The sequence below is a fragment of the Pleurodeles waltl genome, chromosome 3_1 (assembly GCF_031143425.1).
Source record: "Pleurodeles waltl isolate 20211129_DDA chromosome 3_1, aPleWal1.hap1.20221129, whole genome shotgun sequence".
In the NCBI taxonomy this organism is placed as follows: domain Eukaryota; kingdom Metazoa; phylum Chordata; class Amphibia; order Caudata; family Salamandridae; genus Pleurodeles; species Pleurodeles waltl.
The window spans coordinates 1,686,429,461-1,686,448,520 of NC_090440.1; the positions used below are offsets into that span (position 1 = coordinate 1,686,429,461).

The following is a 19,060-nucleotide window of genomic DNA, read 5'->3' on the forward strand; positions in this document are numbered from 1 at the left end:
CCAACAGGAAAAAGGTCATACAGCCTAAATCTTTAGAGTTTTGATCACAATTTGGTTTGTGTAGGGAGTAGCCAATATGCTTACCTTTCGAGGGGCACCTGATCTCGTTTGAGAGTGCCCATTTTCATTTTTAATATATAAATATGACTCCACTCTCTCATTCCACAAACTATTATTGTGTCTCAGAGAAAGATTACATTCAAACCTACACCATTAGCCTTCAAAATTGCTCACTTTAGGCCTTTCACATGTTAATCAATGTGCACTTGTTCTATTTTTCCATGCTCTACTGTATCACTGACCACAAGTGACATGAGAAAAATGACTATCTCCTCTTCAACCTGTCATAAGCTGAGGCACAGTTACTAGGTATGCCAGACCACACAGCACCTCTTTACTTCATTCAGTTCTAACTTAATACATACAGGTTGCCTCTGTGAGCTTGGGAAACCTCTATTTTCCTTATTCTTTGCATGGACTGGACGTAGGATGAGTCTTACTCGTGCCAGTTCTGTTAGTCTTTCCTTGTGCCTCTTTGGGGTGGCTTTGCCTTCCTATAGACGCAAGCTGCTGATATCTGACTGCTTCATCTGATAAAAAAAACATATATTTGTTTGAGGAGTCATGGTCAACTGTACTCAATGGAACTGACAATTCTGCACTGGGACCATCATGGTGCCCTTTGGGGCTACTGTTAGACATATTGGGCATGTATCAAGAATAATAACTAATCTGGTCTTCCATCGTTAAATCCCAGGGACCGAGTGTTCAAGGCCCTCCTGGACCACCAGGACCACAGGGTCCCCCAGGAATTGGATATGAAGGACGGCAAGGTCCACCTGGTGCCCCAGGACTCCCTGGTCCACCAGGTTCCCCCTCATTTCCCGGACCCCACAGACAAAGTGAGTATTTTCTTGATTTACTTCCTAGAGATTTGTGATTCTTGTGTGCTCTACATGATTTCATTGTAATCTGACTCTCAATAACCTTTCTTTCAGGTATTAGTATCCCTGGACCCCCAGGTCCACCCGGCCCACCAGGGATCCCCGGTGTTTCTGGTGCATCTTCAGGGGTATGAGATGGCATCACATTTCAGCACTAAATACAGACATGATGTATTCTGTTGCCTTCTAAACTATAGAAACTCATTTTCTCACCAGGACACTCTCCCTTGCACAATATCACCGCCAGGTCGAATATATGCACAGTTCCATCCCTCCATCTCCTTATGTTCAGAAATCCATTGTTAAAGACTGGGTGGTTGGTCTTTGTCATACTTAGTACACAAACAATGCAACTCATTACCACTTAATATCTGACTGATCCCTGACCAAGTAACTTTATGGAAAGTGCCCACAGCCTTGCTTTTCACTCTTGACTTTTAAGACCTGGTCCTACTACTGTTCAGCAGTCCCTCCACACCAAGATACTCTTTCAGGTGGCAGCCTAACCATGTAAAACCTCTGGTGGTAGTAGTAGTAGTAGTAATCACCTGATCCCAACTTAGGCCTTTTATTACCCACCTCTGTTGTAGTGGGTCTCTTGTTTTGAATAATGTTGTGCTACAGCTTTGAGAGATTTTCTTACATCTCCATTAAAATATACTGTATTGTGTTAAGTTAAAACTTTTTATGAGTCTGTTAGACTATTCATTGACTATCGGAACCGAGATGACACATCACCTGAGATACCTATCAGTAAGCTTTAAGACAGACAGGTCCTTTGAACTACACATGTGGGTAGCGGGTAGCAGTTCATGCAATATTTGTATTACCTCTTGCTCCACTTTTCCTTTTTTCTTGTTTGATTTGCCATTTCTCCCCTCCACTTCATATCTTGGCTGCAGCTCCTTCCATGCTATGCTTGTATAACATGTCTTATTCCCTGCCAGGTGACTGTGCTGCAGACCTATCAAACCATGCTGAGCTTGGCTCATCGAATGCCCGAGGGGGGCATTGTCCTTGTCCTGGAACGTTCAGAGCTTTTTGTGCGAGTGCGAGATGGTTTCAGAAAAATACTTGTGAGTATGAAACTCATGTAATTGTGGGTAGCAGGAGGTTACTGCTGACGGACATCAGTGAACCTGCTTTGTAGGGGCAATCATCTGCATCAGTGCCAAATAGAATGGAATCACACAGATTAGTGCTTATTAATCCCATGAGCCCAGCTGATTACTTGGATTTATACACCTCTGACTTTGAAGATAGGACTGCCTCTCCCTGCTTCTTTCCCATAGTACAACCAAGGCTGATTGCTCATCCTCTGGAAGCACTACCCAAAACTACACCTTGTTCAAGTCAAGTCAAATTACTCGGCTCACATTGTGGCCATAAAGGTTGCGAAAATAAAAACATGCATAGTGTGCATAACAATTTCATAGGCAAACCAACATAAAAAACAAAAATATAAAATACATTACAATTTCTGACGCACAACAATGTTTAAAACAACATACTTCAATAGCCCTAATAGGTAGGAATAGATATCGGGCTAACACTCCATTGAATTCCTGCATCTTACCACCGCTTTCCGAAAATGTCTCAAATGAGGTCATGGCAATTTAAAGACTGGAGATAAATCAGATCATCCCTGTGTTTCCTAAACCTCAGGGGTTTTAAAATTTGTTTGATAAATAGTAATACAAAAGGATTATAAAATTTGTGAAGAAACATAAAATGTTAAAAGTGATTGGTTTTAAAGAATAGTTCACTGTCAAAACACAAAAGCATTCACAACCCACATTCAAGAAATTATAGACAACCTTTGCAACGCGTGACTGTTAAAGCAGAAATCTCGGCTATATTTTAGTCGTAACAGACTAAATAGCGGATTTCATACTATCAGTCGATGAACCGAGCTGAATCTGCTTTAAAAAAAAATGTCACAGGCATCAAATTAAATATCAACTAATTCACAATACATCATTTTTTAATCAATACAACCATTAATAACCACACCATTTTATTAAGAAGTTAAACATTTTATCTCCCTATATTAACAATGCTAAAGTCACGAAAATAATTCTCAAGTTCAGTTGATACATGTAAAGAAACAATAAAGACTGATTTAATCGATTAATGTACCTAAGCTTAATTAAAGCAATTAAAACCAACAACTCAATAGAGATTACACAAAACCATAGCAATAGAATCTGAGCAAGAGAAACTGAATACATTGAATTAACAAACAAAAAGAGTAAATGACCATTCACAAGTTTGAAAGTAACACCTCACTAACCACTAATTAGCATTAACATGTTGGGCTTCATGTAAAAGATTTAGTAACACAAATTTAGGAAAACATCTAACTAATGGCGCTATCAAAAATAAGCAGCAGTATTTAAAACAGTAACAGCTGGCACCTGAAAAACAAAAGACAAATACAATATGCAATATACAGCTCTATATATTACCTATCAATAAGGTAATCAGCAATCAGTTCAGTATGGAACAGACATAGTAAACTCAGAAAGTAATAAAATACTAGAATGTCAGACGACCAACTGGCAAAGCATGAAATGTCAAAGTGACAGATCACAACAGGTATACGAAGTGAAGTCTCTGGAAACCGGGGAAGTAATGACCTCATGACAAAGCTCTCTCCAACATTATATTAAACTTAGTAAACTCTTGTGATTGGCCAAAACATAACATGAGAAAAATATGTCCAATGAGAAAGTTAACAGATATCAAAATTATATAGAATGTTAGTTCTGACAGTTTTCATTTGCTGTTGTTCTATTGACGAAACTCAAACTAATACAAAATGTCTTGTACGTCCTCTTCTCCGGCTGCATCTGTAGACCCATTGTTTGGCAACCCTCCGAATACGCCGTTACTGGACAGTTATTACAAAATATAGAAACATTTCTTCTGCACCATTTCCTCAAGGGAAAAACATAAGTTAGAAACATAACTACAGGCAAATATGCAAATACAGTGAATGAAGGTCTGTTAAGCAATGGAATACTCTAGAAACATTTAGTACAGATAACATTGCACAATGACCTTGCTTCTGCTTTGGCCCAGCACAGGCCACGAAATACACATTTTATTTCAGCATTTATTTTAGCAGAGAACATTGTCTTAAAGAGACAGAATATTTTCTATCACAGTGCCAACTTAGCATTTAGAGTCCATATGTAGGCCTTTTCACTCGATGGCGGCCACTAAGTAGATCACAATGTTTGCAAACATAAATTTATAATCAAATTAATTCACACATTAATGTATAAGTATGATTTCGTAAAGACAAAAGTATTTATGAAAAAATCTCAGCTCTCACATGACCAACACACCTTTGATATCTTATATTTGGCCTTTCATCAAACATCCAAACACAAGCAACAGTAACACAATATGCAATTTTTCCAAATTGGCCCTACTCTTAAAGGACACACATGACAGTAACCCTCACCATCATGAATACAATACAGCTCAAAAGCCTTATAATTAGCAGAGTACAGCCACATAAACAGCACTTTCACACACCACACCGACATAAACCTTAGAAAGATGCTGATAATATTTGGCTAAACATAACAGTCACACGCGCACAATATTGCATCACAAGAAATATACCTAGTTTGTGCTCCCTGTGTAAAAACACTATACTCTAGCTGAGCAAAGGATAATTGACTGTACTCCTAGCAAGACAAAAATGGAAGGCCCTTCTATACATTCACTGATACACAAAAAACATCCCAAAGGAGGAGTCTGCAATAAAGGGTCAGAAGGGTAAGCTGGCTAATGGTTCCACGAGTATGGGGGCTTCAGACACACTGGTCCTCCAGAAATGCCTGGACCTCTGATGAGTTCCTAATCAGCGTTGAGCCTGCGAGTGCATGCACTAGTGCATTCATCTCGCTTGCAAGAATCTGCTGTGTTCAGTACAGGGCTTGGAGCCCGCCCATCACTCATCACTTGTTGGTTTGCATGGCATTCTTCTTTACAGCCTTGTAATTCATCAAGGCACACCTGGCATCACTTCCATTTCTCTGTGTGGACCAGAGATCAAACACTAATTGATGCAACTTAATTAGTGCCTGTCTGCTGCGCCCGACGTGATCGAGGTACTATTTGTTGTTTTTAACTTCCAGTGCCCCGCAAACAGAAGGCTTGTGACTAGCAAAACCGTGCCCAGTAGGCACAAAATTGCAAAGTTTTATTTTTTAAAGTCAACTTTATTTTGCCAAGGTGTCTTTTCTCAGTTTCGTCTCATATTTTCTTTTATTTTTTCGTGTGGGTGCTTATGTCAAAAGATGACAATTAACTTGTTCGAAAAATGCAAGACCTATTGTATTGCAAATGCTTGTTTTTCTGTTATTATCTGAACATGGCCAGATATCCTGAAAGCCCTATGCCTGTTTGATAACCAGTTTTGAGGGGTTAAGTTCCCTTTTGCACCTCATTGCAGTAATGTGTGGTCCTTAGAATCCCTTCCTGCCAGAGAATGACTCACTGAAACCTGCAATACTTCACACTTGGAAGAAGGACCTCTTAGGTCCCCAATCATGGCCAGTGGAGCTGTAAAATGTCCTGGTCTGTAAACTGAGATTCTCAATATGGCAAGTTTCTGAATCCTCTCCTGACCTTGAAGGTGGGTCTGAAAAGTCACCCTACTTTCACACCAACTCACATAAACCATTTGGAATCTAAACACTGCACAAACACTCTAATAACCTCATACAACAAGACCCAACAAAACCACAGATGCTACCAGACAATAATTCATCCATTTCATTCATACTCTTCTCAGATCCGCACAAAAGGGCTCTCATATTGAAGGTACATAACAATTCAATATCAATGACATTTGGTGGTATATAAATGTGAATAGCATAACATGACATACAGCTATTTAGAATTGTTACTCCCATAACTTAATAACAAATAGATTTGTGATATAATAAGATCCTCAAAGGACATTCTTCAGCAACACTGTTCGCCCTCCCAGCTGTCATCCATTTTCTCACGTTTTTATTGAGCCTAAGCATACTAGGGACTGAGATGACAATATTGTTCCGTGTGTGATTTATTAGATTGATCATGGAAGGTTCTATTAGCAGACCTTCTGTCTTTGCAATCTTCTAGGCATGCAGTCAGCAGGAGTCTTATGGTGCACCTCTTGAACTTTCAAAAGATCCCAGTCTCTATGGATATAATTTTATATTTTAACTCTTATATAAGATGTAAGGGAGTATCCAGTGTTATTGTTAAGCATGGGAGTGATCATAAAAAGACATGTTCCCAGGGACCTGGGTAAATATAAACTCAAATCTGTGACTTTGTGAGCATGTGTCATGACTGCCACACACTGAGAAACCTGCTGGCAGCAGCGAATAATACATGTTTGCAAACCAAAACTGGCAGCAATGGAAGTGCCGGATCCATCACCTATTGTTATTGTTTGTTGACTGGTGGTGGTAATTAAGTTAAGGGTCTGCTTTGTTCAAGTAAGTAGTTTACTTCTGTGTCTGCTTTTAGACAAGGAGACAGCAAAACGTTCCCACCATCTAATAGGGGTGGACGTAACTTGCATAATTCTGTGTAGTATTAATCATGCGGGATTACCTAAGAATTCCACAAGATTAGGCTTCAATTATGCAAGAACATTAGCTCTGCATTAAGCACTATTTATTAGCGCAAAAATGCCACCTCCATTCAAAATGGATACAAGGATGAATTTTGCACAAAGAAATAGCATTAAATCCAACAGAACACGAATAGCGAGCAGCCGCTCTCGCTTGCTAAATGTGATCTTGCGGGACAATTGTTTTTCTCAATTACTCTTAAACACACCACCTGGAGTAATGTCGTGATTATTGTTAATGCTTTGTTACTATTTGACTCAGAATTACTGATAATTATGAGATTACTCTGGCATAATCGAGATTCTGCCCAGGCCTATCTTCTACCCGATGTTACTTCAGAACAGTGGTACCCACTCTCCACAGTATTACTATAGAATGGTGTTATTCAACTCTCTGCTGTGACTGAGTGGTACTGACAAGTACCCATATATTTTTATAGAACAGCATTGCTCACCATCACCTCACATTTCAAGACAGCAATGGTAACCACCATTACCCTGGAGAACAGTGGTATTCATAATCACCTCTGTATCATGGTAGAGAATGGTACTCGCAAGCACCTATTCACTATGAGAGAGCAGTGATGCTCTTTGATTGTTACTATGGCTCAGTGGTACCTCCACTAACCCCAGTGTGATCTAAAGTTACTAGTGTGTAAGTGCTAAGCTATGGCTCTTGTAAACACTTCTTATTATAATGTTGCAATTGTACCCAAAGTAAACCCAGAGTTACTATGCAATTACAATATCCCCAGTCTTACGATAAATTAGTTGATGAGGCAAACTTTCCAGGGCCAAAACGTGGTTAGTGACCAATGTACTATCCACTTTGTCCCCAAAGATCATTAAATTACACAGAAAAGGTACACAACTTCCTCACCCCATCCCCACCTTCAGTGTGGAGCAAAGAAATAAAAATGTTCTTCTAAATGTGGTGTTCACACATGCACACTTTATAATCAATTCTGGAAAAACAGATCAGTGAGTTAAGTGTACACCCCTGATATGACCAGTTCGCGGTTTTCAATTCTGACTGGGCTGTCTCAAGCCTTTTACCCTTTTGAGATTAACACATTGGAAAACTTGAATAAATTAAATTAACAAACACTACATAGAAACAAATTATTATTCTTTCAGAACTGTGATCAAAACTGTTCACGTCCTATTACATTCTGACTTGAAAATTTTATTTTTATTTTCCTTTTAGCTTGGACAATATTTCTCCTTGACTGGCGAGGGACAGGTGAGCTATTGTTCATAATGTGTATTTCTGCGAGGCTCTTGAGAAAGAAATATAAAGCTAGAACAATGGATTAATGCTTTATCGCCTTTTTTAAAAAGGGCAATGAGGTTGCGGTAGAACAGCCACCAATCATCCAGTATCCTCAGGGGAATACCGGCTACATCCAGCCTGCACAGGAAAACATAAAACCTCCACAACATCCCACGAGCAGACCATGGCGAGAGGACCAGCATCACCCCGAACAGCCACCCAATGAGCCAGTCGCAAACAGCTTCCAGCCCAACTCAGGGCCACACAGCAACCCTGCTGCTATACACAGACACCAGGACTTCCAGCCTGCGGTGAGGGTACCCTTCATGCATTTTCTAGGGAAGCACTTAATGGAGTTTGGATTGCTTGATATTATAACTGCTATACTTATAGCCTTAAATTCGGACAGATTTAATATTTGAATTCACGCTAGTAGTTTGGGACATAGATTTTAGAAGCGTCCAGCCACATCACTCAGCGCCACGGAATTCTGACTCAAACTCCAAGAGTAGATGCTGTGCACTGTTACAGTATTCAGTTTTCCAGGGTTCTTCTATGATATAGTGTAATGTGAGGAGTGATTCAGAATAGTAAAAATGGATGTGGTGGTTTGTCAAATGTTTTGGAGTTTGGAGGAGCAGATCATGAGAACTGTGTGATGGTTGGCCCAGATAACATAGGTTCCATGATCTGACATGCTTGAAGTGCAGAATGAACAGAGTTTGCATTTATTTTCACTTTGCTTAGACAAAATAGAATGTGAGGGTGTAGCAGAAAAGTTTACAGTCAGCAGACAGTTATATCGGATGATTTTCTTCATTTACAGAGATGAAAGCATCTTTTAGGCTAAAGGTTCTGAATGGTGGGAATGGACCATATTTGTAGGATGACAACTTTTGAGGTTAAAGTAGATAGGGGTTATGCTGACTGTGTTGTTATTATCACAAGTTGACATGAAGTGAATGTATGTAATACTGTAATTCAAGACAATGTGATTGTTGACAGTATTGTCATTTGAGATGGACTCAGTAATATTCATTGTTGATACAATTTGACTATCAGTGTTATTTTGAGTTTAGATCTTACTGTCAATGGTGTCATAATTAGGGAGGAAGCAACTCTTGGCCTTTTAATCATGATGAGTAGACATGCCACTTCGCATATTTTTTTTCCATATGATGTTGCTTATGGCAGGATTGTGTGAATTGCTGTTCTTGCTATGTTCTTGCTAGGTAGGAAGATACTGCCAGTATTTTCATATGATCCTGCTTCTTATTCCTTCTTTCTTTTCCTCCTTTAGCTTCACCTCATTGCTCTAAATGCCCCTCTGAGTGGTAGTATGCGTTCAATCCGTGGAGTGGATCTCCAGTGCTTTGAACAGGCCCGTGCAGCCGGGCTTAAAGGCACATTCAGGGCATTCCTGTCCTCCAGACTACAGGACTTGTACAGCATCGTCAGAAGAGCTGATAGAAACTCCATACCTATAGTGAACCTCAGGGTATGGCTCTTCCTTTACATGTTTCACTACCTACCATTCAGTTGATCTTGCTTCTGGTTCATGTATTCTCTTTCTTCTCCTTTAGGATGAAGTTCTTTTCGATAACTGGGAGTCTCTCTTCTCGGGCTCTGAAGCTCAGCTTAAAGCAGGTGCACGCATTTTCTCATTCGATGGGAAGGACATATTACGGGACTCTGCTTGGTGAGTTGATAACTTCAGACATATGTGATACATTAATTAAGGAATGATGTTTACATAGTATGATCTTTAAATGTATGTGTAACATTATGGTGGTTTCACTTGACTTATAAACTATAAAAACCAAAATATTCAAGCCAGTAAGTGTGTATACTATAAGCATGAGGAGAGCAAAAGCAAAAATTAGAATCCCACCTCTTCAATGCTACCACTTGACTTGTCAGTATCCTATTTCTGTGGTTCACATACAATGAGCATATTTCTGAAGGTTTAGTTGACTTTACATACTGTTCCAATCAATCTCCCTCATACATTCTACACACACCAATGCAGCCACACACTCTGAAAGGGCACCAAAGAAAACAATTAAAATTGGAGCTCTTCACAGTCTCATCAGGGTATTGTAGCACTATACAAACGCTACAGTACTGTACTGTACTATGTATGTCTTGTTGCAAGTATACTAGCAACGGGCCATGCCGCTCTTCTCTTCCAGTAGCTTAATTTCCAGTCAGTTACTATAATATTTTACATATTATGGCTAAAGTTTTATATTTATTTAAGTTTTTAATATCATGCTCCAGATATTGCCCTTCAACTTTTTCCAAGAGTGCTAAGTCTGTTGAAGGATCAGTCAGTTGTCAAACACCCAGTTACTGATCGAGTTTGAGACTAGTGCATTGAGGTCAATAGGGCAGCTCTATTTTGGACAGCTGGTATTGTTAGAAAGTCAAGGGATAGGTTAGCATATATTGTTGTACAATCTCCAATCCTAAGAAGAGAATCCATTTTTTCCCACACTGAAGTGGTGAGAGGAGGTGCCCATTCAGTTGCTAGAAGAAGGACGCCCTACTCAGGAGGACACAGATCAAAGGGTTGTTCAATATAGTACTGTCTTCAACTTTCTGAATCTTTGGTACATTGATATTTTCCCCAAGTAGCTGATTTAGGGTGTGTCCCTTACTGAGTTTATCAGGAGGAAGCTACTGGTCCTTCGTTGAGATCATCTAAAAGTAGTTCTATGTATTTGAACCGTGGGATCAACCAATTGTGGCGTGCTTCAGGTCCCTCAGAAGGATTGTTAAGCAAGTAGGCCAAAATGCTCATTAATCCCTCTTTTGCCAAGTCCTAATCCTAGAGGTTGTGTAGGAGTTGGCCAACGGAGAACAACATTTGACAATAGTTAATCTATAAGGGGATCAGGGAAGAGTGCGGTTTCTTGAAATATTTCTTGGTGTAGAACCAAGACTGTATAACTAGTAGTATATGACATCAGCTTGTTGAAGAAGACTCTGGAGGAGGGTTGAACAAAATATGAAATAGACACCCATTAAGCTACTGACTGAAAAACTTACAAAGATGAGAATTTTGATGGTTACATCTAACTGCAGATCATTCACCTGTAAAAACAATCCCCAGGCACTAGACTGGTTTGGAAAGATTTTTCAATATGGCTCCTGCACACCAATAGGTGGCATTGTGTGGTTCCACGTCAACCTTGTTACACCCCAGAAGTGACAGTGTAAGCCGCATATAAGAGCCACCCAGGTGTGCTGTCATCAGTTCCATTCTTTCTCTGCTTTTTTTCCGTATCTGGAACTAGCTCCTAACTTTTTCTCATCCATTGATTAGCTTTTCTTCAGAATTCTTTTCTAGTGTGAAAGAGACCATGTCCTCTTCTAAAACTAGAGCGTTTAAACCTTGGAGGGACTGTCACAAGTAAAGGTCTGTGGCAGATCCCCATCTGGTGTGCCTCTGGTGTTGGGGTTTGGACCACAATTCCAAGTCGTGCAGCAAGTGTGCCCTAATTAATCTGAGGATGATCCAAGATCATGAAGCCAAGCTGTATTTGCTGAACAACGAATGAAGTCGTGTAAGCTTATCTTGCATCAAAGTTGAGAGTGCCTGCATTCTGGGCCATTCCAGCGGCAGCTCTTCATTGTAGTCCAAGTCTTCCAGTAAGTCAAAGTCCAAGAAAAAATACAAGAAAACCAAACAGGACTTGTCCCAGTTTCATCACTCTCTCTGATAAGTAGGAAGGATGTAAAGGTGATCCTGCCCTTCCAGACTTGTTCTCAGTCCCCCATCAAAGAGGCAGTTCCAGAGATAATTCCAGAGCACCTCAAATTTCCAGGGCTGGCAGTAATGTCACAACAGACTGAAGCTTTCAAAGAAGCCAAGTTGTGAATCTTTGGCACCCTGCCACTCCCTCTGATGCTCCTTCAGGCCTCAAGGATGCCCTAGGTTCAGCTTCGACTCTGGATCTGATGCCACACCTGGTGCCAAGGTCCATGACGGTTCTTGCCACGCCAATGCCCGAGGAGGATTTTGTTCGAGTTGTCCTCCTCGACTCCCGAATCCAATTTGTCCCAACCTCAACAGAGGTCTCACCCTGAAACAGTTCCAGCATTCCCAGCCCAATTCATTCTGATTCTAACAAAACAGTACTTTTACATAGGAGCCACCCTCCAGGGCTCCAACAACTCTTTGGCTTGGACTCTGATCAAAGTCAACCAGCCTTTAGTGATGAGGGTGATGATGTCCCCTACAAAATGATGATGAGAATTTCTATTTGGTCCTTCAAGAAGCCTGTGGGTTGCCCACTTCCCTGTCTCAGGATTGAGTCCCTCCCCACCCCTGGCCCTTCCACCAAAAATACATCTTCCTTTGCTGTAGTTATAAGATGAACAGCTGAAGCTCTAGTATTACAGTTGCCCTATATTTAAGTGAAAACCAATGTCCTCACTGAAGTTTTGCTGTTCGGACAGTCTTTATCCACTCCTGAGAGCCTGATAACTCAGGCTTCCACTTGTAGGATAAAACCCGAATCATTCCCTATGATCCCCCCCAAACAGAGAGTCAAAGAGAAATTAGGCATTTGGAAAAATAATATTCTACTCGGCTAGTCTTGCCCTTCAGTCAGTTGCTAGGTAGGTACTCACTCACATTATGGGAAATGGTTGCTGCGATCCTGCTGGCTGTCCAAAAGGAATTCCGTACCAACTTGGTACAGACTATTCAGGATGGCCAAGATGGGGCCAGATACGTTAAAAGGTCAATACTGGGCATCACCGATTGCTTAGATAGAGCACTCAAGACTAGAGTGGTGCTCCAGCGCAACGCATGGAGGAGATCCACAGGCTTCTCAGGTAACTGTAAGGTGTCATTCTTGGACATGCTTTTTGACAGGTTTCACCTGTTTGGTTAGAAGGTTGACTCCACAGCTAAGCACTTCAAAGAAAGCAGAACCACAGCACACCCTCTCAGGCTCTCCATGCTTACAAGGCAGTGTGCCTAACATCCCTGGCCCTTTTGAGGCCTTGCCAGAGATTTTGCACACAGACAACACCACCACCCCAGCAACAGGCAGCCCAGTCCTTTCAGGTTTAGAGTCAGGGAGCAAGTACATAACTTCAAAACCTGAAAGGGCAGCAAACCTCCCAGTCCACCGTCCCTGTGAAAACAGTCAACAAGCTACTTTAGTTTGCCTTTAGCAGTGCATTACCACCCTACGAGAGGCAGAATCAGTCATTTTTTCTAGGGGTGGCAAGCCGCAATATCCAACAGGTAGGTTCTGCAAATAGTTCCTGGGGAAGGACAAATTAACTATGCTCATGCCAGCCTGGGCTTTATCTGCCCTGGATCTTGGAGGATAGATGGCAGCATTGGACCTACAAGGTACCTATTTCCTGTTCCCGTCCTGCAAACCCAAAGTTTTGATGTAGGGCAAGAGCTTGTTTTCAGTTTGCCGTGCTCCACCTCTGCCTCACCACGGCCCGTGGGTGTTCACAAGAGTGATGGTTGTAGTGCAGTACATCTTTGGAGGTCAGGAATAACAGTCTTTCTCTACCTCAACGACTGGCTTCGGAAGGCCAGCTCTCCACAGTAAGTTGTAGGTCACCTCCAGACGATGGTAAACCTCCTGACATCATTGAGGTTAACTATCAACGCATCAAAGTCACACCTGACTCCTTTCCACAGGCTCTCTTTCATCAGAGCCACCCTGGTTACAGTGCGATTTTGGGACTTCAATCTGGATCAGTGAGTCCAGGACATTCGGGCTCTGATCTTGATCTTTCACCCTCTATCCTGGGTCTCAGTGATGGTGCCTCTGAGGGTTCTTGGCCTATTGGCCTCCTACATCCTGCTCTTCGACCACCCCAGGTGGCATATGCGTCCTCTGCAGTAGTATCTAAAATCTCTGTGTGCCCCAGCACCTAGTGAACCTGTCAGATTCCATCTGTGTTTTGAGGAGACTGCAAAAAGACTGCAGTGGTATATGTTCAGTCGTAATTAGACCAGCAGCAGGAGCCTCTACCTACCCCACCTAGAGCTGATGGTGGTGTCCGGCATATTACAACTGAGAGAGGTTCAAGTCAGAGTATTCACCAGTGGAGACCAACATCAACCTATGGAAGTTGAGGGCAATTTACTTGGTGTTAAAAGTCTTCCTGCAGTCGGAGGCTGATTTGGGTTCTAACAGACAACACCACTGCCATGTGGTAGGGTCCTTTGCCCTGTGCAATGATGCACTCCGGAACAGGCTGAATCAACAGGGGATTTCCTTGATCGTGCACCACCTGGAGATATATTTAAATGCCACATGAACACACTCTGCAATGGGGAGAACCCTGGCTCGATTATTTTGCCACTGCCGATGGCATCCTGGCATCCTTCTACTAAATCTGTGTATTCCGGACACTGGGACAAGTCTGTGGCTTTGTGTGATACCCATGATAAGGACCTGTTGCAGGACAAACAGTCGGATGTATTGTTGCTAATGTCTTTGTCCCAGCAGGGACTTGCAGTTGGCACTGTTAAAGATTTTATGTCATGCCTTTTGACCTTTTTGGGTTTATTGGTCGAACTGTCCTTGTCTAAATAAACTGCTGTGATGCAATTTCTTGAAGGCTTGGCTTGTGTTTCCTTCTAAACTCGTGGCAATGCAACAGAGGGATCATCTTCTGGTCCTTACTGATTCCTAAGTGCACCCATTTTGAGCCGATACACAGCTGCCATTTACATCTGCTGACTCTGAAGTTGTTCTTTCTTGTTGTGATAACTTCAGCTCACCGCATGAGTGAGTGTCAGGCTCTTTCAATTCAGCCTCCTTACACCACCTTCTTCCAGGAAAAATTGATGTTGAGGAATTGAGTGGTCTGTCTTCCAAATGTTGTGACTCTCACGTTGAAAAATCCATTACATCTCCGACATTCTTTGTTCCACCTCACTTCATGAAAGAGGAGGAGAGACTCCCTTGTTTGGACCTTAGAAGATCATTGAGTTAATACATCAATCATACCAAAGACCATTAGATTAATGATTATTTCTTTATGGCATGATCTGGGGCAAACAAATGTGAGGCAATGCAGGCAAAGACCTCATCAAGATGGATAGTCCTCTTTGTTAAGATCTGCTAGGCATTGGCCAAGAAGCAATCTGTCTGAGGGACCATTCTGTCAGGGCCAAGGCTGAGACCACTATGTGGCACCTCTCTCCTGGATTTGTTAGGCAGCATATACTTCAGTGCACACATTCACAAAGCACCACTGCCTTCACAGCCAGGTCTGATGTGAAGGGCATTTCTCCAGTTCACACTGGAAATCGTTTTGATTTGAACCATTCCACAATCCAACCACATTGTGAGGAAACTGCTTTGGTATCTATTATTAGGTCAGGAATGTGTGGTTAGAAGCATCCACAAGAAGAACAACTTGCTTACCTTCAGCGCTCTTTCTGGTAGTTACTGTGTCTAACACAGATTCCTCACCACCCTTCCACCTTCCAACTCTATTGAATAGCATCTGAAAATGTCCCAAATTAGAGATCTGTGCATTGGCACAGATAAATGTTTTTTGGGTTCGAACTCCAAGGGTGCGGACAGTGCCAAAAAAAGATATTGATAACAGTATGCCTGGGTGTCACTGAAATACAGCCTCTACTGTCACTTTTGCGTCAGAAAGAGTTGATGCAGATCGGCACAATGAAACCTATATAGTTAAACACACTGAAAAATGATTGTGGGCATTATTTTTCATCACAAACAATATTGATGACCTCTTTTAAATAGTTCGATAATGATGAACAAGATTACAAAGTTCCTTGCAAAAAGTGTATGCTTTCCCATGTGTAGCTTGAAGAGAAGAATCTTTAATAACCTGTATTATTCCTCCTGTACATTTGTCCACCCTTCCTTTTCCACCCCTTTTCCCCCCTCTCCTTTTTCTTCCACTTGCATTTTTTTGCATCCCATGACCCCTTCAACTCTGTGCGTCTATTCCCTTTCTTGATCCTCTTCCCCACCTTGACATTATGTTTGGCCAATCAGGTAACCTCAACTTTTTCTGCTCCTTAGGCCTCACAAGATGCTGTGGCATGGTACGGACTCGAAGGGACGACGACTGACCGAGAGCTACTGCGAAACTTGGAGGACTGACGACAGTGTGGTGACAGGACAGGCATCGTCGCTCCTGAATGGCAAACTCCTAGAGCAGAAAGCACAAAGCTGTAACAAGGCCTTTGCAGTGCTCTGCATAGAGAACAGCTTCATGACGTCCTCCAAGAAATAGACAATTCTCGGGAAGGGAAGGACGAGATGGGACAGGGGACAAGTGAGGAATAACCACAGAATTAGCTGACTGGGTGGCCCCCGGCCCAGAGATTTCCCAGAATGCTAAATGGTACTGATTCACCCAAACAGCCAAAGAGTGTTCATATTGTTCAAAAAAAAGAAAGAAAATTGCTGGCGCTCAGGCTCCAGCTTCAGTGCCACCCGAGGGTCCCTACCAGCATTTCAGTTTTATGGGAGCTCAAAAAGAGCTGCTCGCAGATTGGGACTGTACCCCATCCAAATCCCTCCCTACTGCCTGAGGCAAAGGGTAAGGCATTGTCCAGCTGGTTCTCCTACCACGCTCTTCAGTGAACATGGGACTGCCACCTCCACATCTCCAATATTCACCTGATGGTAAATGCAATGTCCACCCTCCCAAGGACCAGTAGGTGTATGGAAAGGCTGAGACCGGAGAAAAAACGTGACCTTTGATTTGGTATCCATGGCAAATCTCGACTTTTCCGTGTATAGGGAACATTTTACAGATCTTCCTTCTATTTTAACCTGTTTTAGTTATAATGATATAAATATATATATAATTGTGTCGTTTTAAACTTTTCCCATGTTTGCTTTGTACCACGTCTCGATTGCCAGAGGTCAAGTGCTAATATCTAATGTCGGGAAAGGTCTTTATTTCTCTGCATGAGACCGTATACCCGAGCGAGTATATCAGAGAGTATGGGAGTCTCCCTCCTAGGGTACGGGACCAGAGGTCACTCCAGGACAGTGAGACCAAGTCCCATTGTCCTCGGGCACACAGACTGGGCCTTCCTCAGTGAAGTCCTAGAAGCCTAGTCTCTTTCTTCCAGTCTACATAGACCAGCTGTCAAGGTACGTGACTAGATTTTAACCTCATAAGGCATAAAAACAACATCTCATTCTCCCAGGGACTGGAAGGCAGGACACACTAACCCAGTATATCGGAGCCAGGCTTCATTCTTGAGGGCATAGAGGCCAGGTTTCACTCTCACAGGTCACAGAGGATAGGTCAGTCTCTGAGAGCACTGGAATCTGGACTGGTACTCTCAGGGCACACATTTCTGGTTTAATCTCTGCGATTCACAGAGATGAGGCTACTCTCCCTGGGTTCAGAGTTATCTTCCTAAGGCACGGATATTGTTAGCCTCACTTTCTCACTCAGGGGAGCTAAGCAATGTCTATCTTTTCCATCTCTTCCCAGGCATAAAGTCCAGCTGTTGTCAAAGGCAACAAGGGTACTTCTCTGTAATCTTTGGCATCTGTCTCCTGTAGGGCTTTCCGTCACATGGTGCAGAAATTTGGTCTCCCAGTGTATAAGGCTGTGTCCCTTTCTTGCTGGAGGGACAGGTTTCTTTTGGAGTACAGAAGCTTTGGTCGCTTCCGGTGTGAGAGGGTGGCTTCTTTTCTCTCACTGTCAGGGAATGTGTGTAACCCCCAGCAGAAGCATGTTGGCCTCTCTCACTCTGTTGCGCTGATGGCATCTTCACTGTCCCAACCAAAGAGAGGTCAGGGCTCCCAGATTTGCAAGCACGAGCTTCCTCCTAGATGTAATGCAAGATCTCTTTCATAGCAGGCACAAGTTTCACAAGAAGGGAAGCAGGACTCTCCCCTGCAATGAGGTGGCGAGGCCTGAATCAAGCTGCAAGACCCGGTCATGCCTCCTCTAGCATATGGGTTCCTAAACAATTCCAATTTAGTCTGCTAGATAATTTGTAACTCAGGATGGAGGGAGGCCGCGCTCGAGTCTGGGGACAATACACTGTGTACAAAGAGCACTGTAAGCATTGCCTTTAACTGCAAACAATATTTTTGCACTTGTTTAAGAAACCTATGTCTTTTTTTTAACTATTGTCTCCCAATGTGGTCTCACCCTTTTTCTCCGTCCAGGGAGCTGATGTTTATAAGGTGGCTTTACTCCAGGTAGGAAATGCACAATCATGCTATGAACTCTAAGTTGATTCCCCGAGAACCACTTTGTCTACTCAGCTTCCCTCGGCTTTGAATGTCTATCTTATTCCACTTTGTTAATGTACTGTAAAGAACTGAACCACTAGCCAGCTCCACTCGACTGGAGATGTCCTCACCTTTGAGGTATTCCACATCCTTCACAGAAACAACCTCTCCTACTTTTTCAAACACAAGTTCTCATTTTGCGTGCTGTAAACTATTTTCTAATCGCACTGAATAAAATGAATTACCCTCTTTTACAATGTTTTTAGTCTTTCTCCATTTTTTCTCCACTCCAGAATGGAGCCCATGCTTGAGCTTTTATTGTACTTTCTTGGCCAGAGAACGCCCTTCTGTTTCCCATTCACTTAGCATTTTCTTTCCTCATTTGGTCCTTGGCTGTATCTTAACCATCCACAAGGAAATGAAAACAAAGAGTAACAATCATCAAAAATGTGATAGATACTTACAACACAGTTGCTTAGACTGAGCACAAAGTGCATGTAGCCCAAATCACAAATAGGGTTTGCATGTTGTAAAAGGTCAGCAGGAAAGCTCGTGTGCACTGCTGCCCAGTAATAAATATGCTTGGCTCAAGCATGTTGACTGTATCCTACTGCAGACTTGCTGGATACAGGAGGTTTTGCTTTTATGAATCTGCTGTAGATTCATACTTTCACATGATACTGTTATTTGACCTTGGTCCGTAAAATATGTTTTCCTAAAAGTGTAAACATTACAATTGTGAAGCGTGGGAATGGCAGTAGTGAGCGTGTCCTAATCGGTCAGCAGTATTCTGATGAAATAGTGTGAAGTTCAGTAGAAAGTCCGTCGACATAAAAAGACACAATCAGCCAAAAAGCAAGACGTAAAGCCTCACAGTCTAGCACATTAAATAAAATCTGGTTCCTTCAAATGATGTAGGGGGAGCAAATACCAAAAGGTGGTGACATCGAAAAAAAAG

General features: G+C 42.2%; 1 protein-coding gene across 7 annotated transcripts in view; it reads left to right on the forward strand.

Annotated features, from left to right (window-relative positions):
* COL18A1 (collagen type XVIII alpha 1 chain) overlaps positions 1-18,359 on the forward strand; it is a 366,466-nt gene extending 348,107 nt beyond the window's left edge. For all 7 annotated transcript variants that reach the window (XM_069225464.1, XM_069225463.1, XM_069225459.1 and 4 more), the window contains 8 exons: positions 758-902; positions 999-1,072; positions 1,892-2,020; positions 7,799-7,834; positions 7,933-8,175; positions 9,165-9,362; positions 9,448-9,563; positions 15,916-18,359. In XM_069225464.1, the coding sequence (XP_069081565.1) occupies positions 758-902; positions 999-1,072; positions 1,892-2,020; positions 7,799-7,834; positions 7,933-8,175; positions 9,165-9,362; positions 9,448-9,563; positions 15,916-16,129 (1,155 nt within the window). In that variant the 3' untranslated portion in view covers positions 16,130-18,359. The remainder of the gene's footprint in view (positions 1-757; positions 903-998; positions 1,073-1,891; positions 2,021-7,798; positions 7,835-7,932; positions 8,176-9,164; positions 9,363-9,447; positions 9,564-15,915) is intronic.
* Positions 18,360-19,060: the final 701 nt, after the last annotated feature.